Source organism: Neovison vison, chromosome 1, assembly GCF_020171115.1.
Source record: "Neovison vison isolate M4711 chromosome 1, ASM_NN_V1, whole genome shotgun sequence".
Lineage (NCBI taxonomy): Eukaryota > Metazoa > Chordata > Mammalia > Carnivora > Mustelidae > Neogale > Neogale vison.
In genome coordinates, this window is record NC_058091.1 from 548,548 (window position 1) to 573,894 (window position 25,347).

The 25,347-nt window shown below is 54.6% G+C and overlaps 1 protein-coding gene across 11 annotated transcripts; it reads right to left on the reverse strand.

The window, feature by feature from the left end:
• Nucleotides 1-2,730: 2,730 nt before the first annotated feature.
• ERMARD (ER membrane associated RNA degradation) lies at nucleotides 2,731-25,266 on the reverse strand. 11 transcript variants are annotated; one of them, XM_044242063.1, is made up of 19 exons: nucleotides 24,988-25,266; nucleotides 23,775-23,943; nucleotides 22,384-22,523; nucleotides 20,833-20,934; nucleotides 20,462-20,551; nucleotides 18,081-18,178; nucleotides 17,526-17,662; nucleotides 16,403-16,814; nucleotides 15,680-15,782; nucleotides 12,575-12,604; nucleotides 12,286-12,351; nucleotides 11,169-11,237; nucleotides 10,413-10,586; nucleotides 8,006-8,089; nucleotides 6,327-6,391; nucleotides 5,644-5,769; nucleotides 5,061-5,279; nucleotides 4,128-4,241; nucleotides 2,731-2,919 (listed from the first exon to the last, which is right to left on the reverse strand). In XM_044242063.1, exons 1-19 carry the CDS (start codon nucleotides 25,096-25,098, stop codon nucleotides 2,736-2,738), a joined length of 2,493 nt encoding a protein of 830 aa, XP_044097998.1. In that variant the 5' UTR covers nucleotides 25,099-25,266; the 3' UTR covers nucleotides 2,731-2,735. The 11 variants fall into 11 exon arrangements, with proteins under 11 accessions (XP_044097998.1, XP_044098026.1, XP_044097989.1 ...); XM_044242091.1 differs by having other exon boundaries at nucleotides 16,403-16,517; nucleotides 23,742-23,943; XM_044242054.1 differs by having other exon boundaries at nucleotides 12,292-12,351; nucleotides 23,742-23,943.
• Between the last annotated feature and the right edge of the window lie 81 nt (nucleotides 25,267-25,347).

Consider the following 25,347-nt stretch of genomic DNA (forward strand, 5'->3'; position numbering starts at 1 on the left):
TGGAGCCTGTCACATGCCATCGGACCCCTCGTGGCCTCGGGCTGGGCAGTCGCGCGAGCATGCAGTCCTTAAACCGAAGTGATGTGCACACGAGCTGGGCTCGAGCGCGTCCTGAAGGCACAGCAGCTGCCACGGCGACGACGCCCACGGGCCGCTGGCGCTTCCTCCGGGCTCGCTCTTCACGATGTTCTTTTAGAGACGACGGAGAGAATCTCAAGCAGGCGCCACACGGAGCACAGAGCCCGACGCGGGGCTCGATCTCCCCATCCTGAGATCACGTCCTGACCCGAAACCGGGCATTGACACTTCACCACCAAAGCCAGCCAGGAGCCCCGCCTGGAGAAAAGGTCTGTTTGGTTTCTCAAGAACGACGCTGGTAGCGCCGGAAGGTGAAGGCCGGTGCAGAGGCAGCGCGGGAGGGGACCACAGGTCAGGCACTGCGCGTCCGTGTCCGCGTGACCTGGTGCACACAACGGCCCTGGGGATGGGCCTCCAGGAAAGCAGGCGGTGACGGACAGGATGTCGTAGGGAACAGGGGCCGATTCAGCGGCAGGTGGGATCTCACTGTGGACAAGGGCCGAGGGACAGGAAGCAGCTAGAGCTCCTAAATGGAGCCACACACAGAGGTCCCCTCCCGCATGGGAGCTCTCCCCTGGCGTTCAGGGACACCATGACCCACCTGTGGACGTCTGTGACCTTTCCCTGCCTGGCAGTGGCCCTAGAAAGCCTGACTCACGGCCGTGGTTCTGAGAGCGCTGCTTCCGAGAGGTCCCTCTCCCACGGAAGCCCGGCAAGAGTCCGTGGGCTCCCCACCTCAGCACAGGCTCTGCACCCCAAGCAGCGGCCGGACAGCATGGCAGGGCTCCAATGGAGATGCCGGCCTGCGGGGGAGCCCCGTGTCCTGAATTGCCGGCGGTGCCTCACTCCACGGCCTTCCCCACAACACACAGCTGGAGGAAGCATGCGACGCGGGGACGGTCCCTCCCACTACGCCAGCCACTGGTGCATGTCAGAATCTGGGGCCCTGCTGGTGTATCTGGGCGTATCTGCTCCTGAGGAAGGTCTGCTCCATAGACGGACACCGGCGTCCCAGTGGCCTGCAGGTCGAGAGGCCATCGGGCTGCAGGGGACGCCTCGTGCCAACGAACCAAAAGGCAAAGCCGGCTGCCTCCGACAGCTGGGGGCACTGCTCCCCACTCCCTCGGGGACAAGCAGCTGCCGGACGGGGGCAGGCAGCAGTGTGTCTGGAATGCAGAAGATCCGCCGGGAAGCCTCTCAGAACTCCCACTTCCCACCATCAGAGGCAACGGCAAGCGAGGTGCCCGCACCTGGAAGCCTTCTTGGAGGGCACTTCTCAGGAAGGCCGTCCGCGCCAACCGAGCAGGTGAGGACCACCACCACCGGAAGCGAGCAGCCGAGGGCAGAGGAACACGGGAGGAGTGTAGCAATGGGATTTTTAACAGCAACATCTGCAGCCCTCGGGATGCAGAAGCGAGACGCACCGAGCTCCGGCCTCTCCTCACGCGCTGGGTGACATCTCCGCACTGTCCCTTCCCCAGCGCAGCTCCGACAGCAGGAGAGTTTAGAGTTTAGGCCAATCCCATAAATCTTCATTTAATCTAGAGTCTGTCTAAGGAACAGTGTGACCCTTGCAAAAGAACATGCCCCAAGAGCAGAAGCTTGTAGATCCGGGGTCTACACCTGCAGCAGAGAAGGCTGCATCCCAGGGGCAGAAGCTCGCTCACGGGGGAGCTGGGGTCTAACCCTGTAGCAGAAGGCAGGGCAAAAGCTCAGTTCTCTCTGTCCTTACCTGGAGTTTAGTTTACAAGGGGGTAGTGGGTGCTGAACCGGCAAAGGGATGGATGGAATGCTCCGGAATGTCTGCGGTCCCCCAGCACCACCCCTTGCCTTTGAGGTCTCTTCAGCTCTCCGACACCAGAGAATCCAGAGACACACAAGGTAGACCCTGTTCCTTGGGCTCGAACCTGCCCAGGAGGTCTGGACCTTGGAGAAGAGGCCACGACTCACGGTGTGCGGCCAAGTGCGCATGCAGACCTGAGATCAGGGACAGCCTCACAGTGGGTCCGAGAGCGACTGGCAGCAGAGACAGATGCTCCAGACGACGGTGTCCAGAGCCCTGGAGAACCACAGCCTTCAGCTCTCCAGGCAGGACGGGGCTAACTGACCCACTCCCCTCACTCCAGCTCTCCCCGCTCCCTACCCAGACACGTGCCAGGGCTCCCGCGCTCGCGGCCACCCAGGGACGGGCAAACCTGCCGCCTGGTACCCCATCCCCAGCTCTGTCCCCTAGGATCTGGATCAGGCCACCTCACTCTCTCAGCTCCAACGAGGAGGCTGGACTGGCCCACACTCCTCCTCTGGGCCCCAGTGGGGTCTCAGGAGTGGAGCTGACCCAGCCCGGCCAGTGAGCACAGGGGACAGGGGACAGGGTCCTGGCCACACGGACCATTTTCAAGAGTTTTCTGGGTGACACGTGGGTAAAAAGCTCCTCCTGGACACTGCGTTGTGGTGTGGGGACCAAAGTGGTAGAGCCTAGGTTTCACACAAAGGCAGGAACAGCCATTCAGAAAGCTGCAGAAAAATGAAACTTGATCCCTGGTCAAACAGAGCCTGCCACTCACCCCACCTGTGGCTTTTCACTCTCCACGCTGGTAAAGCCCAACTCGGGCTCGGTTTTCAGACGCAGAGAAAGGCATCTTGACTTCCACGTGTTTTCATAAGACCCCTTTACTTGCAGATTTCTTGGCTAAGTGCATTAACATTTGTTTCTTCTCAGTAAAATCCCAAATCTTCCGCAGAGCTGCGTGTGTGAGACTGACAGCTTCGCTCCACTTGTTCCTCTCCGGGCTGGTGTGAGCCGCCAGCTTCTCCGCGTATTGCAAGATGGACTTCAAGAACCTGTTTTATTGGAAAAAAATTAATTTATTATAAAATGCAACAATGATTTAAATGCACTCATTTCATTTCTTTCTGGAATTAAAACTGAAGTACTCTACTTCCTTTTGCCTGTAAATTCAAGACAAAGAACCACACGTGAAACGGATGTGAGAACAGAAGCCAGAGGAAGAGATGCTGACTCGCAGCAGCCCTGGAGACGCGGCCGGACCCCTGACGAGCCCCGCGCCCGACCCTCGTCCAACTCTCACACCAGGTACGACGGCTGCGTGTGACAGAACCGAGCTCCAGAAAAGGCGTTAGAGACCGCCTGGGTTAAATGCCACGTGAGCACACGACGCACACACGGGGAGCGTGCCGGCCCTGCGCCCCCACGGGGGTGCCGCGCTCCGGCCCCGGGACTCCCACGCCTGCCCTCACGACGCCAGTGCCCCGCCTCGTGGGACACACCTTTCACGCGGACACAGCGCTCCTGAGGGGTGCCACAGTCGGTTCCTGGGCATTTCCCCGACAGGCGAGCACCACGGCCTGCTCCTCTTCTCCATGTTCTCCCCCGTCTGTCAAGTGGGCGAGAACGTTCCCCAACCTCGACTTCTGAATGTTTTCAAGCTCGACGTTAAAGGAGCGACATAAAGGAAGCCCACGGATCCTTCCTCAGCCGCGGAGGACTTTGTATCTGGCAAGGTCTGCGTCACCTCGGGCGGTCACCGTGCGGAGCTTTGGGCACGCGCTGCTGGTGGCCAGGGCGCCGCTCCTACCGCGTGTGCCCGGACGGCCCACCTCAGACCACGCCCCCCACGCACTCTCAACAGGGCCAAGGTGGGGACGGGGGTCATCCGGGGCCACCGATCCGTCACACTCTGCAGGGCGGACGCCTGGTGCCCACCTGGGTCCGCGTCGCTGAGAACACGCCAGTCCTTTCACACTCACTTTAGACACGAGGATGACCTGCGCGGCAGCAGCAGAGCCGGCCCGGGCCAGTGTGACTGAGAGTGAGGAACTCGGAGCCTCTGCAAGCGTCCCACGGGCTGCTCTGCAATGAGCCTACACGGGCGCTCGTTTTAGAGGCTCACAAAGTTGCACCAAATCCACAGAGAAAAGCAGTAAAGAGCCAACCATGACGGGTTTAAAAAAATAAAACAACCAATGTAAGTGAAAAGCCCTTATATTTACTAAAACGGTTTCATTTCTTCTACGTGCAACAGACTTACTTTAGATACTGTTGATATTCACAGGGATTTTTTCCACAAACCATGTGAATGTTGACCAGCTCCAGGGCAATCAGCAATAAAATCAAGTGAAGCACAGGGGACAGAAGCTTAACACTAAAAAAGAGGAAGAAAGTTAGAATCTGACAAACCTAAGTATTTTGCACTTTCACCAATGGAAACTATTTCTCAAGGGAACTTAAATTTAGACTTCTCAAGAGAAAGCCGCTGCTGGCTGGTTTCCGAGGGGCCCCCACCCCAGGAGCGCCCGCCAGCTGCCGCCCAGCTTCCCAGCAGCTGCTGCTCGGGGGCAGGAGGCCGCCGGCCCCGCGTCCAGCGCTCCCCCGGGTCTGGGTCTCTGCCTGCGTCTCCCCTACAGTCTCGTACTTGGTCAAGGGCTCTCACAGGAAGAAACACACAAATGGTTCAAATGTGGAAACGGGTTCAGCGTCTCCAGGACACAAAGACATTCCAATCAAAGTAAGATACTATCTCGCTCATGACACCCGTGGAGATTTTGTTTTGAAATACGCTTCGGGAAGGACGTAACTTAACCGGCGGCGTCGAACCTGCTGGGAGAGTGAGCCTTTCAGAAGCAGCCAAGCAAAACCCGTAAAAAGCTCCATAGACAGAGATGCCACTTAACCCAGAGCTCTAGGAATTTGTCCAAAATGGTAACTTCTTAGGGATGGAGAACACCCTAACATACACACCGGGGAAGGAGGCCGAACAGTCACACCCAAGGTAACCTGCTGCTGGCACGTCAGACCCCGGGGCTCACTCGGGCCAGCAGCACCCACACCCTCCTCCGCCACAATCACGACAGGGGGGAGGGCACCATCTGCTGCAGCGGCCCCCACAGATGCGAGTCAGAGCAGCGTCCCGACAGAAGCCCGGCCCAGCGGGTGTCTCCAGCCAGCGCAGCGAGCCACACACCTGCTGACCATGTGCAGGTAGGTCTGCCTCTGCCGTGAGCGCAGCCTCCTTTCCACCCACTGCTGGTGTCTCAGCTCCGCCGAGGCAGCGACCTGGCGGGACACGCAGGCGCAGCAGGCACCGATGCTTCGGAGCACAGTGACCACTTCCAGGACGGTTCTGGGACAGAACAGAGTCCGGATGGGGGTGCCGCAGAGTTCCTGGATTGCCTCAGGCCACCTGGGGATTCAAGTGTGTTTTCAGCGGGGGTTCGGCTCCCGAGGCCCCCCGACAGTCAGCTTCTGGGGAGCAGCAGCCAGCTCCCCACGATGCTCAGGCCTGCGGACGTCTCTCTCTTACACACGCACACACACATACACGCACGTGCGCTTCGCCGCGGGGGCCAGAGCGTGTAGGAGAGCATCACCGGGCTCTGACCTCCTGAGCATGGAGGCCGGGTTCCCCGGTCTGCGGCGGCGCGACCACAGCAGGGTCAAACGCTGCCGCCAGCTCACAAACATCACGAGGCCGCACACAGCGGAGCGTGGACCCCAGCGCGGCCGGTCGGCACTCTGACTGCTCTGGGTGGTCCGCGGAGACTCACCTCCCAGCAGGGGGACCATCGCAGCCGCTGACAAGGCCGGAGCGCTCGGGCAGATGGCGGAGCAGCTCTGCCAGGGTGTCGGTGACGAACGCCTCACAGGCATGAGTTTCAGAAGCAGCCACTGATCTGGAAAACAGAAGGGACAGAGACAGGACGATGATGAGGACGCCGATCAGTGCCCGGGCGCACTACCTAACGGCTCACTTAATCTGCACCTAGTTTTCCCAAAAATAAAACGAAAAAGCCACTGTCAGAGTCGGTGGTAAATGTCAACAATTCAATACCCTAAAAGCAACACGCTGTTGACCAAAGATAAGCAACAAGCTATCCAAGTGTTACTGCCTCCACACGGACCTGCTATATCCTGATTCCAAAATCTCTATCCCCACTTCTCTCCCGACCTTCAGATACTGTGTCTGATCACCCACTGAGTATTCTGAGTGGACCCCATCCTCCTCCCCACAAAGCCTGACCCCCGTTCCTATGTGTCTGGTCTCCCCAAATGACCCACCACCCAGCGGGGCCCTCAGCAGGGACACTGCCCCCTCTGCGCCCCCTGCCCCGCCCGTGAGGCCTAGCAAGCCCCCTGTACTTGGTCTTCCCAGAGCACGGCCGAGACCCCAGGCCGAGGCTGGTGTCCACTGGGGACTGTGAGGTCTGCATGACCCCAGGACAGAACTCACCTGGCGGCCACTTCAGGCAAAGGCGGGAGAGGCCAAACTCTGATGCTCTCCTCACAGCTCAGCACCTAAGAGGAAAATGTCCTACTGCTTTTAAAGATTTTATAGTAACCGCCTGAAAAATACGCTTGTAAACTATTATGAACATAGCAATTGCTTTCTAGGAGATCTATATTGGTAAAATTGTTACAGATCTTACATTTTCAACTGAGGAGGTGGGTCTCAGCTACTCAGTATAATCAGGTAAGCGCAGAGCAGTGAAGCTAACAGGAGACTGGGAGGTAGTTAACATGCAGAGGAGTTATAAACCGTATCGGCCAACTCTCGACGCCCCCGTTGTTGAGAGCGGGGGCGTCGGGCCCTCCCAAAATGGGACGTGCTTTGGTGAGTGGCCTTCACTCAGACACCACAGCGCAAGTGAGGATGTGTGACTCCGGAAGTCAGGTCAGAAAGGGCAGCCCCTCTCCCTGGTTCTCCGGGAAGCCCGGCACCAACGTCTCGTCGTCTCGGACGCAACACCAAACCAGGGCAGCCCGCGCCAAATTCCTGACTCGTGAAGGTCTGAGCGACCTGAACGCGGACACCTACGCCTCTGGGTACCTGCAGCAGCAGCAAAAGGACCTCGGAAAGACGGACGCCGGACTGCTAACGAAAAGTGCAGACACCATGGCATGGAGGGGAGGCTGCGGGGGAGGGTGACGGTCGGGAACACCCCCTATGGGCCATGGAAGGGGCCTCAACCAGGGCCGTGGAAATGGCAGTCAAGGAGCAGGGGGGCTCGTGAGGCTTCAGAGTTGGCCGCGGAGGTCTACGGGCAAAGCCTGCCTTCCTGAAGCTTCTCACTCTTGTGGGACGTTCTCCCTTCTTTGTAAGTCCCTTCCCTTCCTCCCTCCTGACTCTGCAGGTCGGGATGCTGCGGGTCTCTGGTGTCTTCCCCTGCAGCCTGATGCCTCGCTGCTAAACCAGAACCCACGGGACACCGGCACCTGCGGCGAATTCATCCCTCACGTAGCACTGGCAGAGTAAAACTCTAGAACTCTCGGCACGTCACTGCTGACAGCCCCTGCTAACTGACGCTGCTTCTCTTACAACATCATCGATGAGACGCCAGCGTCTCGGGCAATTCCTCAAGCTGCCGCTGCAAATCACTCCCTAAACCCTTCCGCTGGGTTTCACAGCTTCGTCCAGGGGCAGGCCCGCGGATGGATGTCTGCGTCGGCAGCTACCACGACTACGCTGCTCTTGGAGACGAGCCCGTCCTTGCCCCTCGCACATTCACATCCCACTACGAGGAGAATAAAGCGCCAAGCTCGTTTCCATACTGGAACCTCCTGGCAGAAATGCTCAAAAGTCTGTGGTCTGCACCATCTAATTTACAAGGGCACATGCTCTGGCCGCGCGTGGGGCAAGCAGCACGGCCGTTCTTCGCCGCTGGTTCGTGGGGTAGCAGTCCCCAGTTAAGGCGAGAACCGGCCGCCAGGACTCAAGTCGTCCACCACCAGACCCGAGACTGCCGTTACTGCCTCTGCTGGATGCGGGCCCTGAGGCTCGGAGGGCCACACTCCTGAGCGGCAGCCTCCGGTCGTGACCCTGAGGTCTGGCTTGGCAGGGTGCCTGGCCCCGTGGGCATCTCTGCGGCAGGCGCCGTGCACAGCCGTCCCGATGGCCCGCGTGTGGCTCACCTGTTTCTTCAGCTGGGAAATCGGGTGGAAGTGAGCGCTGTAACCATCTGCGAGGGCAGCCAGGGATCCGATCGCGGCTTCTTTCTGGTTCAGAAAAAACAGACAAGGGTTACTAGGACTGCGGCCAGGCCCCCGGTTTCCTCCCGCGGGGTGCGAGTCACACGAGAGCCCCCGCCCAGGCGCCTTCAGCTCCGACAGAGCAGGACTCTCCACTGGAGCAGGGCTGACTCGGTGGTCCCATGGTCACAACCGAAGTTTTTCAAATGAAGCCGATTCACAACGATAAACAAAGGTCACATCTCCTCTTTGTCCGCAATCAGTGACACTGGAGACCCGTAAGAAGAAGACAGACTCCAAACAACCAACTAAAAATACACGGATGCCTCCCAAAAAAAGAGAATGGGAATTAAAAAATTACAAATCAGTACAACTAAAAGAGAGTCATACTGCTAAACATGCAAACGTCGGAAACGAGTAAAAATAACCCGATTCGCAGCTCATGTGACAGTGCGGCCGGAAAAGCCAGGCAGCTGAATTAAGAACTACCAGGAACAGAAAAGTCAGTGAGCCGACAGCAGACTCACCTTAAACACAGTCCTTGACCGGTCACTTTCCTGCAGAGGCAGTAACGCCCCAGAATGCTCCACAGCACGAAGCGAGTCACTCAATATCCAGGCGCAAAGCCTTCGTTCGCTCAAAGAGCCAAGCAAGGCAGGCGGGCCGAGCTCCACACGAGGCGGCCACCACTCACAATCCCCACAAGAGGCCCCGTGGCCTGGCAGAGATGCGAGACCAGGGGCGGGTGGAGGGGAGGAGCGCGGAGGACCTCGGGGGACCTGCTGGCTGCTGCACTGACAAGCAAACAAAGGGCCATCGAAGGGAGGGCAGCCTGGCCCAGCACACCGCACGGGAGGGCTGTGGACAGAGTCTACGCTGGAGGGAGACACACACACGATGTGGACAAGCAAAGAGAGGAGGATTCTGAGGACACGAGATACCACGTTTGGGAACGATGTTCGCTATTGTAAAAGCCATCAGTTCCCCAAAATGAACCCATCAAGAGCCCATTCCTGTTTGTTGCTTGGTTAGTCTTGGACTTTGTGGACACCGTAACTAGGCAAGTTTGCCTACAATCCTACTGAGGAGGATGCAGGGAAATTCTGAAAAAGAGGGATGGGACAGTAACCTTCAGACGCCGCACTCTCACAAAGGTGAGGACGGACGCACAAGGAGACCAAGCCCACCGCACGCGCTACAGAGACGTCCGTCTGCCAAACGCTCTCGGGCCAACCCACAAGGCTTTTGTCAAAAAAAAAAAAAAAAAAAACCAACAAGAACAAACCAACAAAAAGATAAAAACAAGTAACCCAGATTCTCTAATTCATTCCCAGATGAAATAAATTCCGGTTGAATCAAAAGATGTAAATGGAAAAAAACCTTTTAAAGGTACCGGGGAAATGCACATTTATGTTTACAATTTTGGAAACGGAAGGGTCTTTTAAGAATGATTCCAAATGCCTAAGCTAAAATGAAAAGACCTCAAAACTTCAAGACAAGTAAGAAGCAACATGCACACGGGAGTGGCAAGTGCCGCTAACAAACCACAGAAATGCATAAAATGGAGCAAAAGACATTAATTGTTCACAAGAGAATCACACGCTTCCAACGAACAGTAAAAGCAAGTTTTGCTTCAGAACTGCACTTGTGCAAATCCCCTCACACGTGCCCAGTGAACAAGGACACCGCCTCGAGACACGGTCATCGGCAGCGCCCCACCCGTCAGAACCCAGCCCGTCCACGGGGACCAGCTCACGTCGCGAGGGTGCACCGCTAAGGGCCGGCAGCCGGCAGAAACCGCGGAGCGCTCGGCCACTAACCGCTTTCTCTGGCCGCACCGTGCGCTCGTGGAAGGACGGGGCAGCGCCCGTCCGTGAACAGGGCTCACCCTGCTGGAAGGCTCTCCTGAGCGCTGTCACTTTTCCTATCACGTTTTCTGTTTTGTCTGAACCTCTCAACAATCTTTACAGTAAATGTGACGTGCGTCATTTGAAAACAAGATTAAAATAACAACTACCCCAAATTATTTGTTGCAAGATAATAAAAGAATCAGTTTACTGATCAATGCAAATATTCCATCTGACCTATTTAACCGTTATTTGTAAAATTTCCTGACATATCGCGTTAACCCTGTCTCACACACCGCTTCTGCGGTTTGATCACACGGTTTACGCGCCCGGCCAACGCTCGCGTGACATCACATCTAGTCGCCACTGCGCTTCTGAAGGAGGCACGCTGCGGCTCAAATTTACGGAAAAGCTGATTAAGGGCTAATTACATCTGGAAATACACTCTATGCTGTCCCGGCCGGGTAACAGCTCATCTAATGGTTCTCTCCCCCGTACGCTACCTTGAAGGCTGCCGACAGATCTTCATCAACGAATCTGAGTAAAAGGACCCCAGAAAATGCAAGCAACTGACTTGCCACTTCTTTTGGAAATTCAGGTAAGTTGATTTCCCCATGGCTTAAACGGTCTCTTATACGAGGGCCCTCCTGATGGTTCAAGAAATCCCAAAGAAACTCCTTTCAGAATGCAAACAGAGAAAATATTTTGTTAGTTTGCTAACTGAGGGAAGAAAGAATGGGCCACGCCGGACATCTCTAGGGACAGCAGTGTCACTCACAGAGACGCGGAAACTGAGCTTCACACAGTTCGCCACAGTCACCAAGTTGACATAGCGTGTTGGGCTCCCCGGGAACCGTCTACCTGCGGCCACAGCTCAGGGCGGGAGACCCCCTCCCCCCGGGGAACCGCATCTCTGCCTGTGGCCGCTACTCGGGGAGGGAAGCCCCGGGGATCTATGTCTCTACCCGTGGCCACTGCTGGGGGCAGGACTCCCCCCACCAAACTGTGTACTCTACCTGTGGCCGATGCTCGGGTGGGAACCCCCCCAAACTCCTGCCTGAACACCGCCGCTGCTTGTCCCCATCTGGCAGCCCTAAGTGCCTCTCTCGGACGCCTCACGCGGCGTGGAGACAGTGTGGGGTGGTCCAGAAGCGCTCTCCGTGAGCACAGCCCAGGCCACGGTGGGCTTCATTCCAGAGATGTGCTAATCACATCCGTAAGCTGAAGAGTATCAGTTGGGAAAAGGCCTAGTATTTTACCATCGCAGGCTCTCCAAGGAAAAGAGGAAGCTGATTGACTTTACCGTCGTTCAAGTGTTTTGCCAAGATCTGAAACACCAAAAATAAATACATTAATCAACGCACACCCGTATACCTACAGAATCTTCAGGGTCAGAAGATGCAGCCCCTGCTTACAACATGCCGCCGAAGCCCGAAGCAAAGGAGATAAAGGTTGTCTTAGAGTCACAGCAGCTACCTGTTCTCTTAACCGATATGATGACTGCAGGAATGCACGTGAACACACGTATCTCATGTGTGTATACAGTGTTTGTGTTCACTTACACGTGTGTGTGTGATGACGGGTAGATACGTGAATGGATGAGTTATCTGCACAGATGTGCACAGATGTCTACTGAGAGCTCTATCTACGTGTATGGGGCTGGGGTGTGTATCAGTGCGTGTGTGTGCGCATGCTGTGCGTACCCGCACCTACTTCTGTGGATTTGTCTGTATCTGTGCATCTGTTTCGGTATTATACATGTATGTGTTAACACAGATGCACTCATACACACACGTGTGTAGGTGTGCATGTGTTCGTGTGTATATGTATGTGTTCGTGTGTACTTCTGTGTTTCTGCTTGTGTGTTCTCACATGTGAGTGTGTGTGTGTGTGTGTGTGTAAAAGCACACATCAGAATTACGTTACATGTCACTTCCTAACACACCACTTTGGAACCGAACCACCCAATCCAACCCTACAGACCCTAATTCTGTACAGATGTAACTACACTATTTCGTTCAATCCTCACAGTTGATAACACGTCACGTGTTAAATTATAGCAAATTATTTACCTAACGGGAGGAAATCTACAGGTGAACACGTACATTGCTTAATCCCGCCCCCCCCATTCCTAAGGGATCTAAGAGTTAACGGCAGAGGAACCTAAACACCTAACCCTCTCCATAGAGAGGCTCCCTTTGTCTCCTCGGGGAGGCTAGCTCTGCAGGCTGCAGAATTATTATCCAGGATTACACACACACACTAGCCTCTCTACTCTTCAGTGAAAAAAGACATTTTCAATGGCAGTTTTTACTATTCGAGATTTCCAGCTTCAGAATCACACACCCAATTCACAGATTAAGTGCATCAGCTTACACTTACAAACGCAGTTCCTGTCCGTTTCATGGGCAAAACAAGCAGTAATCTTATTTCCAATGTAGCCTTCAAATAATCACAGCATATAGTATTAGTATCTCCAGGCATTTTCCAATGTCACTCTGTCCATACCTTCGGAAACTAGGTTAATCATACTGGATCTCAAAATTAGCCTGAAAACTACACTTAATTCCATAATAAAGTGGATTTTTTTGCATATATGAGTATCAATATTTCCTGTGTAGTAAAAAACAATGTTTTATTTCTAGAAACTCCGTAAGTTACTTACTTCATCAAAGGTGGTATAAAGTGCCGTGGACTTCAGAAAAGGAGAGAAAACAAACAAAACAAAATGTAAGTAGAGTTACGCAAAAGAGAAAAAACAATTCTAGTAAAGGGACACAAGTATAAAACCTTTTTTTTGAAAATAAGTCTTGAGTGACAGCACTTTGGCAAGAACGTCCCTGGCTCCGCAGCACGGCATCAGACGGGAAACTACGGGGCACGTGGCAGTGGGGCCCCGTTCAGGCTCCCCTCCCACACGCGTCAGCTTAGGCTCTTCCCATCACACAGGAGGACACACACACACACTCAAGTGCGTGCAAGTGAGCACAGCTGGACATGCTCTCCCACAAAGGGCCTGTCTTGCACACTTCGTCACGTAATCGGTCCCATCTACAGACACAGGCTCGGAGCCGGCTGCCGCAACACCCATTCCTGGCTTCCGTGCTCCCCGGAGGTGAGACCGGGGGCACCCCCCCCCCAGGTTTCTCTGCAAACGGGACATGAGCAGTGCCCGTCTCGACAGGCTGCTGGGGAATTCAGCAAGATCTTATACACACTGTGACGAAGCCAGCATGCTGTGGACGCCAGATCTCAAAACAGTGTCTTGTTTATTAATGCTTACTAACATGTTTTCAATTTAACGTTAAATTCCCGTCAATATCTGCTATGACATAAGATACTGTGAGGTCTGTATCTTTAGGCCCCAAACCTCTACGGCTGACCCTGGAGCCTTCCCGAGCTCTGAATAGCCGACTGCCTACTAAATACTGAGCTTTTCACAGACCTCCATAAACCGCGTGCATTAACCTCTACATTATTTTAAGGAATTGGTGGAAAAGTCCTATCTCTCACCCCTTGTACATAAGCTTCTTAAAGTCACACGGTCTCATTTATTTATTATTATTTTTAAAGATTTATTTATTTGACAGAAATCACAAGCAGGCAGAGGCAGAGAGAGGAGGAAGCAGGCTCCCTGCCGAGCAGAGAGCCCGACGCGGGGCTCGATCCCAGCACCCTGGGACCACGACCTGTGCCGAAGGCAGAGGCTTTAACCCACTGAGCCACCCAGGTGCCCCTAAAGTCACACTGTCTTACTCCTCCTCCGACCTTCCACTGACCTCGGAAAGCTCCCGCTGGAAGCGCTCAGGCTGGAAGCACCCACGGGCACAGCACTTCACAGCCTGGTTCACAGAGCATCGGCACATGCGTGTTGCCTTATAAAAGAACTGAAAGGAACGGATGCCACGTTCGTTCTGAACAAGAGCCTGGCCTACAGTCTCAGATGCTCTGCGGTAAAACATCATGCCGCTTACTTGTGTGGTCCACAAAGTAACCAACTCTGTTTATGCCACCGTGAAGTCATCCCAAGCAGATGCAAGAGAGCTGGGACTGCCAGGGGCTCTCCTCTCTCCGCAGAGACAGACGCTGCACAGCACTGCCTGTCTCTGCCCAGGGCCGACAGGAAAGGCACCGGGCGAGGGCATCGGGCGACACAGACGTGAGAGCCGCACTCTCACGGGGCCTGCACAGAAACCCGCACGCACACGCAAGAAGGCAGAGCAGAACTGCCCGGAGAGAAAAGCAGGACGCGGGGCAGAGAAGCGGCCGCACTGGAGTTGAGGCTCTGGGAGGTCATTCACGTGGCCTCCAGTGGTCCAGTGTGGACAGCGGGCAAAGCCTGCGGACAGACCTTCGGGAACCAGCGAGGGGCCTCAGTGATGCCGGAGGAATCCTAAAGGAGACAGACTGGAGGAAGGCGGGACCACGCGGGGTCCCCGGCATGCGCCTCCCCCCACACGCGCGGAGCTCGCTGCAGGCGTTGGGGAGCTGCTGCGGTTTTAAGCAATGAGGCCCTAAGAGATGAAGGGATACTCATCGCTGGCAGAGGAGCTGGGGGACGCCCGGCGCGGAGAGCGGGCAGGCGGGGCTGGACACCGAGTGGATGACGGGGACGCAGCACCAGCGGGTGCAGGTGGCTGGGGCCCCACGCCCGAGGGGACAAGGGAACTAGGGACTCCGGAGAACAAGTTTGTGGGAGGAAAAGTGAGATTTTTAGAAATAAAGTAGTCTGAGACCTGGGGAAAACTGAAAGCGTCTGAGAACGTCCAGCAAGCGGGGACCTAACTCAGGAGCTGGATGAGCGGAGTCCGAGGCGACGGCGGCCAGGGCGGCAGCGGCCTTCCACGCTCCGACCAGCAGCCACTCTGGCGCCTCCACGGCTGTGTGCGTCGGGCCTTCATTTCATTAGGTTCAAACTATTTTCCAGTCCTTGTCCCCACGGAAGTGAGGTGGCTAAGACGTGGGAGGGAGTGCGATCTCCCAGCGGCAGATCCGGGGAGCACAGGGCCGAGAACGGAATTCTGAGGGACGCCGCTGGACAGGGGCAGAAAGAGGAAGCTGACCAGCCAGAGTAACAAGAGTTCCCGGGAGGGCGGCCACTGCTGCTCACCCCGACCACACGCCCCCCAGCTCTGCCCATCGGGAGCCTGTAGGAAACCGGGCACACGGCTGCCCAGAGGCTCCGCCTAGACTCCCTGGCAGTTCTGGCCCAGAGCAAGGGGTGTCCTTCAACAGGGCCGCCTCCTGGGGCTCCCAGGCTACGTGACAGTAACGGCTACAGACAGGAAACACGTGGTTTCTATTTTTATGACGAGTTTGAGATACTTGGAAGTACAGGACCATCAGAAACAATCACAGGGGCGCCTGGGTGGCTCAGTTGGTTAAGCGGCTGCCTTTGGCTCAGGTCATGATCCCAGCGTCCTGGGATCGAGTCCCACATCGGGCTCCTTGCTCGGCGGGGAGCCTGCTTCTCCCTCTGCCTCTGCCTCCCACTCTGTCTGTCTGTGCTGGCATGCTCTCTTTCTCTCTCTCTCTCTGACAAATAAATAAATAAAATATTAAAAAAAAAAAAAAAAGAAACAATCACAAACACTTATGTCATATAAAACCATAACAGGAAGCCATAAAAAATGACACTTAAGTCTTCCAAAGAAAATTCTTGGCTAAAAAATTCATTAAAGAGTAAACAAACTAAGGTATTAAAAACTTTTAATGCAGCAGAGAAAACTCAGTACAGCGACACCCACCATCAGCCCTACAGCATGCGTACCTCAGCGGTCAGAAGTCTTCTCGGACACTGGTTAACGGTGGCAAAAACGCTCCTAAGTCCCGCCTCCAGCTGCGTCAGTAGCAACATGGCACAGTCCGCAAACCTGTGAAATTGAAGGAAAATGGGCAAACTGCAAGTTTCCAGAGGAAACACCGGCACCAACCCCACGTAGCAGTCCTCTGATCCAGACATTACCAATGTGGGATCGGGGCAAGGGGGCCCAACAGTGTTCGCCAACACGAGAGCGCGGGATCACCCTCTCCTTAAACCGTGAGTTTACATCTATCTTCCACTGTTCTGACGGGAAAGGAAAGATACCAAGCATCTCTAGAATAAGATGTTATCAGAGATCTGCCCCGTTCTTCCCACCGCTTGTAAGAAACACTTGAATTCCAGCATTTGGGGGGGTTTCCAAGCTACAAATGAACGTCCAGACAGCGGAACCCGAAGGGAGGCAAAGGCTGTGGACCTCACGACGTCCACAGGCATCTACTTTGCTCCCCAGGAGACAGAGTAGAACCTTCCTCCTCCTCAGGGCAGGATTCTGTAACACGGGACGCACGGTTCTCTCATAGTAAGAACTCGACTGACATCGAAAAGTTGATTCCAAACAATGATTATCAGTACCGACTGCACCAGAAGGCGGACGTGCAGGGCCTCAGTCAACGCTGTGAAGGTATTTAAGCTCGGCCCTCCCGGAGAGGGACGAGCCTCGTCACTTACCTGTGGGACCGGAAGCCGAGTAACGCAGCTTCCCAGTACGGCATCATGACCTTCCGTATGAAAGCGGAGTTCCTCATCACGTCTTCTAACAGGCCAAGTACCGCGGGAGTAACGTCTGTGAAGTAACCATCACCCTCACCCACTGAAGCATGACGTGAGCAGGCGCAGGGCGGGGTGCCCAGAGTCTTAGGTGAGCCTGGCTCCCCGGGGGGGCAGAGGGACGTGCACCACCGCCTCCTTAGTGACTCCGGCCACAGCAGTGAGGAGGACGTCAGGGCTGACCAGCTGGCCATGCTGGCCAAGGAAAGCCACGTCTCCAGAAGACAGAGGAACAAGACCCAGCCCTGAGGTGAACTGCGGGCTCTGCCTGATGATGGCACGTCCGTGCGCGTTCCTCCTGCACAACCGGGCCCTGCGGTAGGACACTGGTTAGGACGTTGGGGGGGTGTACGGAAACCTCGGCACCTCCTGATCCATTTCGTTCCAAACAGAAAACTGCTCTAAAAAGTGAAGTCTTGAAAAGAATACGTTACTGGCAGTCACCAGACTACCCAAGGGTCCGAGGCACAAACGGGCATAGCCTGCTGGGACTCAAGCGAGTTGGGCTGCTCCTACCATGACTTACACCAGACATACGGCTCCTACAGCTCTGCTGCCCACTGGGAAAGGAAGAGGCTCGGAGAGGTTGTGTCCCCCGCCCCCACTAATTTGGTAAATGGCTTTGTCACGGAAAGTAACAAAGAGGACAGAGGAGGAGACCACCTAGGCTGTTGGCCTTTTTGGCATCATGATTGCGCACATAAAAGTAGGAGAGCTCCAAGGAGAAGGGAATGTACGTTACCAAACGGTCCTAAGCCGTCTGGCTGTCCGCACACCTGCAGGACGGACCACATCTAACACGGCTAATGGATTCACGCGGCCACGACTCGCAGACTCCCCAGCACAGCCCAGGGCCGCGGCGGGAAGAGGTGAGGTTTTACGTAACGAAGTTTAAGCAGCTACAAAACTTCACATTCTCCAGCCTCTGGAGAGCACGAAGTCTATCTAAAGGGTTCAAGTCCCCGCGCTGCTTCCTGACTTTACCCCTCTTTCTTCAAGGGAAACTGTGAGGTGCAGCACTTGCCAGGGAAAACAGCCGCCTCCCCCAGGTCTGCGAGAGCTACGCAAGGTCGGTGTGCCAGCACGAGTTCCGTTTGCTCCAAGTACGTCTTCAGCAGCTGGCCCAGCCCCGCCGTCAAGAGCACCATCATTGAACAGTACCTAGAGCAAAACACCACAGGATCCGTTAGAAAAACAGACAGTCCTGCACACAAAGAGACTGACTTTAAAACTAAGAAAGTTTAGTTTTCAATGGCAGGAAACTCCCCCGGCTGTGGGAATTCAGCTACGCCAGGGCTGGGAGGCTCACGAGCACAGTTCTCGGGGTCTCCCACTCCCCAGCAGGCGGTGGCTCTTGTCACCTCCACGAGGCTCAGCCTACAGCTGCCTCTGGGCTGCAATTCAGTGGGGTCCCGACCCTGTCACACGCCAGGTGTCCACTGGCCTCAGTCTATTCTCACCAAGTTTCTGCATCAAAACTCTCATCTTTCCCAAAACACACCTTTCCCTGATGTAAGATTCAAGATAAAACAAACTCAAGTATCTCAAAGGAGAGAAAATTATTTTTGTAGCAACGTACTTTGGGGGGATCTCAAGAGGGGAGGCAAACCCATGCCACAGGACGTTACGCAAGTTGAGTCCAGACGGGGATCCGATGAAGACCTTCAGCACATCCATCTGGGCAGGTTAAGAACAGGTTACCGGAGAGTTCAAAGTCACGAGCCACGGAACAAGCCGACGGAGCAGTGGAGAACGTCTGCTTCAGTCTTCTCCGCAGACCCAACGCTCCGGCTGGCGTACGGCAGCAGCAGTAAGAGGAACAGCATTCCAACGTTTACTGGGCGCTTAACACGCCAAACACATTTTGTGTATTTACTACTCCTTCCTCCTCAGAATAATACAAGGAGGGCACTACCACTCCTCCCACTGTGCAGACGAGGAATGCGAGCATGGAGAGCTAAAAGCGAGGTCTTGGGGGTCACGAGCCATAGAGAGGAACAAGGTCCATCCCAGGCTAGGCTGCTCTCATCCTGCACCTCCCGTGTGCCTACGACGAGGTAAAACAGATCACAAAGAACAGAACAGAGAATCCGCAGACGGCAGGCCCTGAGGAGCGGCTGGCCCATGGATGCTCCCAGCCCAGGCCTCCCCTACTTGGCCGTTGGCTGGAGGCTCAGCAGTCACCTGCTCCTGTCCCTTCAGCTACAAAGACGCCAATGATGGGGATCCTTGCTACTGGACGGCAAGGCTCATGCATCTCCCCGGGCTCACTCTCAGTTTGCAGCACCGCACTTGGAACAGATTCGGAAAAGATGGTCCTCCATCACACGCAGAGACTAAGAGCGCTCAAAACCAATCACACGATAAGGAAGAGGGAGGCCCGAGAAGACGCAGGAAGGAGCGAAAGCTGTCTGCAGACGCCTGACGGACGCCTGCTGAATGAGCGGAGGACACAGATGCAGAAATCCTGAATTTCTCTCAAGGGGCAGGCCAAGCCAGAGCGGAAGCTACAAAGAGGCGTACCAAGTCAGCAACAGAACCCTGGGCAACCAGCCCCTCCCTCCAAGCAACTCCAGAAACTTCACGCCAACATCAACTTTTAATACTTGAATAGTAACGCCTACTACTAGCAATCATAATAATACTCTAATAATACGCTAAGGGCGCCTGGGGGGCTCAGTGGGTTAAGCCTCTGCCTTCAGCTCAGGTCATGATCCCAGGGTCCTAGGACTGAGCCCCGCATCGGGCTCCATGCTTGGCGGGGAGCCTGCTTCTCCCTCTCTCTCTGCCTGCCTCTCTGCCTACTGTGCTCTCTCTGTCTGTCAAATAAATAAATAAAGTCTTTTTTTAAAAGTTTTTTTTAAGTACTTTTTTAGCTATACTTATTTTAATTTCATTGACCACCTGCACAATGAGAAACGCCAGCGAACGAGTGGAAGGATCTGGGGCGCCGAGAGGCTAACGCATCCAGGCAGGCGACAAACAGGTCAGGACGTCTGGCCGTGTGCCAGAGGTCAGTGTACTACGGCAATCTTGTGCTCGATCTTCGCTCTGGATTCTCCCCGAAACACAGTGCCCTCTAAGCTGACAAGGAACCACTGTAAAGTGGGAGGGCTTTACTGAAAACAAATTTCTTATCCAAAAATGAGTCTAGCTGGGAACACGTTACAGCAGTTGTTCTTTTTGTTTTTAAGATTTTATTCATTCACTTGACAGAGAGAGATCACAAGTATATGGAGAGGTAGGCAGAGAGAGAGAGAGGAGGAAGCAGGCTCCCTGCTGAGCAGAGAGCCCGATGCGGGACTCGATCCCAGCACTCTGAGATCATGACCTGAGCCGAAGGCAGCGGCTGAACCCACGGAGCCCCCCAGGCGCCCTACAGCAGTATTTCAAGCGTCACTCTGGCTCAAAGGCTGGGCTGGGCTGACGTTCTCCTGCACCGGGACCCAAAGCTTAGTCGTCAAACAGCCTCGGCCATGTGGCCCGAGGAAGATTCTGACGCAGTATACAGCTCTGCATGTTTTTAAACTGACATCTAGTATTTTTTCACTGTAAGTATGGACAGTCGCAAAATTCCTGCAGGTTAAAAAAAATGGATACTTTAAAATAAAACTTTAGTATCGCTCCCTAAATGATTAAAATTTTATCCTGAAATGTTATTATGATAATAATTAACGTATAATTAATGAAAGCAACAGAGCCCAAATTGCTCCCCCGGCCGACCCCCGCGGCCATCCCGTCACAAGCTAGTAGACCACACTAAGACTCAGGAAAAGAGACACGTGTCTTGTGGCGGGAAAGTGGCAATTCTGAAAGGGCCGGCGGGAAGGGAGAACGCACTGGAGTTACTGCTCTCACGGACGTGCTCCCGGAGGCATCCGTTTCTGAGAAACCCAAGTCGGGCTACCACGGGTGGCTCTGTGCTGCGTCTACTCTGTCAGGTTCAGGCACACAACTCACCACAGGCCGCCCGAAGACCTCAGCAAGCTCCTCGGATGCAAGCAGGTCTCGCAGAAGGAAGGGGCAGTCCTTCCCGAGCAGGACGAGCACCTGCGGGGCAGACAGGAGCGCGTCTGAGCTGCGCGGCGAGGGGCCCACAGCGCACAGAGAAACGCATGCGTGAAGCCACTGCTTGTCCAGATGAGCGAGAAAAGCACCAAAGACACCGATGTTTTGATTTCATAATCATTCATAAAGAAAAATACTCAACACCTGTGCCAAATGATTGCATTTCACAGGGAAACAGTAATTAGAATCAAGACGTCTGAGGACCGCTGTAAAAGCTTTATGTTTGTTCGCGTACTTGGGTGGAAGACAGTTCTCACACTTACATCTCCCAAAGCCCGTTCCAGACACGCCGTCAGTTTCATTAAGCCGAGAGAGATGGCGGGACCCTGGAGGCTTTCCAAAGCAGCAAATATTTCAGGAAATAGCTGTGTAGAGTAAGACGTACGTTAGAATCTGGGATCGGCAGGAAACATTTCTCAAGCAATACCATCTACGAAATTCAAACTTCTAAAGGTTTCGACTGGTACGTTTTCATGACCTTTGTGGTACAGGTAAACATTTCTACACCCATACACAGCTGAACCCTGAACACAGGTCTGGACTGCACAGGTCAGCTCACATGTCGATCTTTTCCCACAAACACAGTGCGGTGCTGTAAGTGTATTCTTCTCTTCCTCATGAATTTCTTAGTCGCTTCTCTCGAGCTGACCTCACTGTACAGGCGCCGTAATGACGCACAGAACATACAGAATGCGTGTGGACCGACCACCTGCATCATCAGCAAGGCCTGTGGTCAGGGAGGCTCCGAGCAGTTCGGTTCCAAGGGAGTCCTCTAAGTTACGTGCAGATCTGCCCCTGCACAAGGGCTGGGCACCCAAGCCCCGCACTGTTCAAGGCTCGACTGTAACAATACCTAAAGAACCAAACACTGCTTAATAGCTAAGGAGTTCTGAACTTTTTTCCCCCTTCATTTAAACGTTCACCGAGGGCGCCTGGGGGGCTCTGTGGGTTAAGCCTCTGCCTTCGGCTCAGGTCATGATCTCAGGGTCCTGGGATGGAGTCCCACATCGGGCTCTCTGCTCAGCAGGGAACCTGCTTCCCCCTCTCTCTCTCTCTCTGCCTCTCTGCCTGCTTGTGATCTCTGTCTGTCAAATAAATAAATAAAAATCTTTATAAAAATAAAATAAAATAGAAAAATAAAATAAACGTTCACTGAAAGCAGCGAATCAGGCCTGACTACAAACTGGACAGTCAGCTGTTTGGATCTAAATCTTATTTCCCATTTTGATTCGTTCTAAGCCAATAAACAGAGGCAGCTCAGCCTGCTGGGTAGGAGCCGTTACGAGGGGGAGAAGCAATGACCGTTCCAGCTACCTCAGGACATCCGCAGTACTTTAGAGGACACCATGCAGAGTCGCCGCGCTGCTGTGCTCCTTACATGCTCCAAGTGCAATGGCTGGACCCAATCAAGGTCTGGGCTTGGCCCACACTCACCTCCTCCCTTCGATTCCCCTCCACAAACCAGCTGGCTTCCCTGTCCACTATCTAAAGAATGCCTCACTGTCTGTCCGTGAGGTCTTTGCTCTTTTCCTGGAGCGGTCCATTCTCGGGTGTCCAGGACCAACACCCGCACACCCAGCTACTCCCCACCCTCCATACGGATGAAGCATCCCAAACCTTCCTTTGTTCCAAGCATGTTTCTTAGCTTGGGCGAGGGCTACTGCGTAATAGTCCAGGTTTCCCTCAAAACCCTCCAGCCTTTTTGCAGGTGGTGGGCTTAGCGGATGGAGGAGACGAAAGATGAGCAGATAACCAGGGCCTCTAGGCAAACTTTGTAAAGTCTTGTATTTCTAAAGGTTGTTCACAAGCCAAACCTCTGGAAAAGCTGTCCACTGCAGCCACGGCGCGTATCGAATCTCAAACTGTCCCTTGGTCAGAGATAACAAATGTGAGTGGACGGCCTCACACACAGGGCCCAGCAGCCGCACGCTGCCCCGGTAATCCAGACTCTGGGCTGCGGGGGAAGAAAACCAGCGTTAGTGCCACGGCCCCGCCACAGCTCCGTGTTAGGCGACGAAAGCGCCTAGAGCATCAGAGAACACGTACATCAATCAGAAGTTCCCATGAAATCGACACCGGTTTCTAGCTGAGCCTACAATAAAGCTACCCCGATACTGTGGGAATAAGTTACAGAGCACTCATCTGATAATAAAACAAAATTACACTATTAGTAGGGTTTGGAAAATACAAAAAGGTTAATCAAGAGAAAATATTTTTTTCACTTTACTCGTATGTAAGTTTATACAAAACCAGGTTTATACTGTATGATCTTTGAACCTGATTTTTTTACTTGACATTATTAGACCATGAGATTTCCAATGACGTTATTTTAGAACATACGAATTTTTTGTTTTAATTTTTTGGTAAGTTTGAAGCAACATTCACACGGTTCACACCCAAAAAGTATAAGCAGGTGAAGGTCTCCCTTCCGGCCACCCCGTTCTCCTTCTAATAGCAACTACAGCTATTAATTTCTTGGGTACATTTGGAAATATTTATACACACACAAGCAAAAACAATTCTAAGCCCCCCGCATTTTCTCACTAAGCGACACGGCTCAGAGAGAGGCTCTCGATTCCCGTACCACCGCGCAACGCTCTCATGTGCCTCCGTCAGAGGGACACTGTACGTGTGGGTTTCCAATGTCTGGGTTTTGTTGTTGTTTTTTGTTTGTTTTTTTTTTCCAATTTTTGCTTATAGTCAGCACCGAGAGCAGACTCTCTTCCACCTGCAGGTGCGCCTGTCTTACAAACTCCTGGGATGAAACTGCTGGGCCCGGGAATGTGCGCTTGAAATTTTTCTATTATTAAATTTCCCAACCCACTTCCCTGCTCTAAAGAATGAACAATAAAGCCTGGAACATTTGAGACAGCCGTGTAACATCCTACTGCTCCCTGCCTATGCAGAATTCCTCGCACTCCTACTTCCTTCTCGCTTCCATCTGACTGTTGTCCTGGAGTGAGGCTGAGCCGCCCACGGCCTCCTCCTCACACAGGGCTTCCTTGGCTCGGCACTCCCACCTCTCTCCTGCGCTGGCCTCGCTGCCTCCCGTGCCACCTGACCCTCTCCTGCTCTGAGGTATGTCTGTACGATAACAAGTTCTAACTAAGAGAAACAATGGACAGAAAGGAGAGTTTTAGAGTCAAGATGTATTGAACAGACCCGCACGGACCTGTGCTTGGGGAGCTCTCGAGAGCACACAGACCTGACCGTGTATACGCCACACGGGCTGTGATGGTCGGCCAGCACACGCGTCCGCTCTGCGTCACAATGCGATCGATGTCCCAAGTTTCTCTGACTTCAAACCCCAGTTTACAGATCATATCATAGACTGGGGGAGAGAGACAAGTGGCAATCGGATCCTCTATTAGCATCTGAAATGTGAAACGTAGAAGACACTCTTAAAAAGAAGTAAAAACAGAGTAATGTCAATTATATATTCAAGGAACAAGAAAATCCCATTCTATCTGGAGCAAGGGACGTACTCAGGCATAGCTACTGCTAACACACTTCCGGCTCTCGGGAGCTGTGTGATTAAAACGCTATGATTACATGTTAATTAAAGACAGTTTACATAAATGTTTCAAATACATATTGAAGATGTGAAGTTTTAATCCTATCTGTGAAGATACGAGTGTACAGAAGCAGACCTTACAGGTAGTGCTGTTCCCTTCAGCGTTCGTACACTGTCCCAAAGGTATCAAAATGAGCAACATTTTAAAATGGGGAACGGAAAAGCAGAAAATCAAGCACAATGAGAAAAAAGGTAAGTAAGAGCCTCCGGCTCCTCGCGGGGAACGAGCAGCAGCAAACCGCGATTTTACAACGATCCCCAAACCCTAATTATCCCCGCCTGACACGAACGGCATCTTATAAACCGCAAAGGAGCCACACTCCGGGACTAAAGTCCACACGGGGTCTTCACCTGGTGGGTCACGTCCGCGTCCCGACGGAGGGACGAAGCCCCGGCAGCTCCCGGTCTGGAAGCCGGTCACCTCGAGTTCCTCGCCCGAGTCGGCATCCCCGTCCCCAGAAGCCGCACCTGCCGGTGTCCGCAGCCCCCCGGCCGCCGACCGACCATCCGCAGACCCGGCGACACGCGCGGAACCCTCCGTGGCGCTGTGGCCGTCCAGGGACCACGGACACCGCAGGACCCGCTCCCGCCGCCGCCCGTCCCCCTCCCGCCTCTGTCCCTTGGGGCTTCTCTGACGCGGCGGTCGGCCGCTCGCGGCGGCTCCCCGGTGCCCTCACGGAGCCCGCTCCTTCCCCCACGATCCGCGCCGCCGCAACCCTGCGCCGCACCCGGCGCGCTGTCCCCGACCCATACGGCACCGCAGCCCGAGGGGCCCCGCGCTCCGGCAGCATGTCGGCCCCAGGCTCGCGCGCCGGTTCCGGAGCGACCCGGGCCGGACACTCACCCCCGCAAGAGCCGCCCCGCGACCTGCACCAAGGCGGGTGTCACACGGGACGGAGCCCGACACGGCGCGGCCCCGGGACGCAGGCAGCGGCCGCTGCGGAGCGACGCTCATCCCACCCGGGCGGCAGGGAACGCGCTGCGCCGGGTCCCCGCAGCCTTCAGCTCCCGGAGAAACGACATCCTGTCCCCTCCCACGGGGCGGGTCTCCCGGGTCCGCGTCGGGCGCTCGGCCGCGCCGGCGCAGACTCGCCGGAGGCGCAGAGCCCGCGGGGCCAGCCGGGAGCGGCCGCCACCTCCCCCCGCCTCCCCGCCGGTACCGCTGCGCGCGCCCAACCGCGCCTTCCGGGGCGCTCCGCCTCCG

What these genes read in the sequence shown, in the direction of transcription:
- ERMARD (XM_044242045.1), bottom strand. Translation starts at nt 25,098, where the DNA reads ATGAGCGTCGCTCCGCAGCGGCCGCTGCCTGCGTCCCGGGGCCGCGCC. An exon ending in CTCGGCTTCCGGTCCCACAG is followed by an intron (nt 15,783 to 16,402) that starts GTAAGTGACGAG and finishes TCAATTTCACAG; the next exon opens with GTTTGCGGACTGTGCCATGT. An exon ending in TTTCCCAGCTGAAGAAACAG is followed by an intron (nt 6,392 to 8,005) that starts GTGAGCCACACG and finishes TTTTCCTCTTAG; the next exon opens with GTGCTGAGCTGTGAGGAGAG.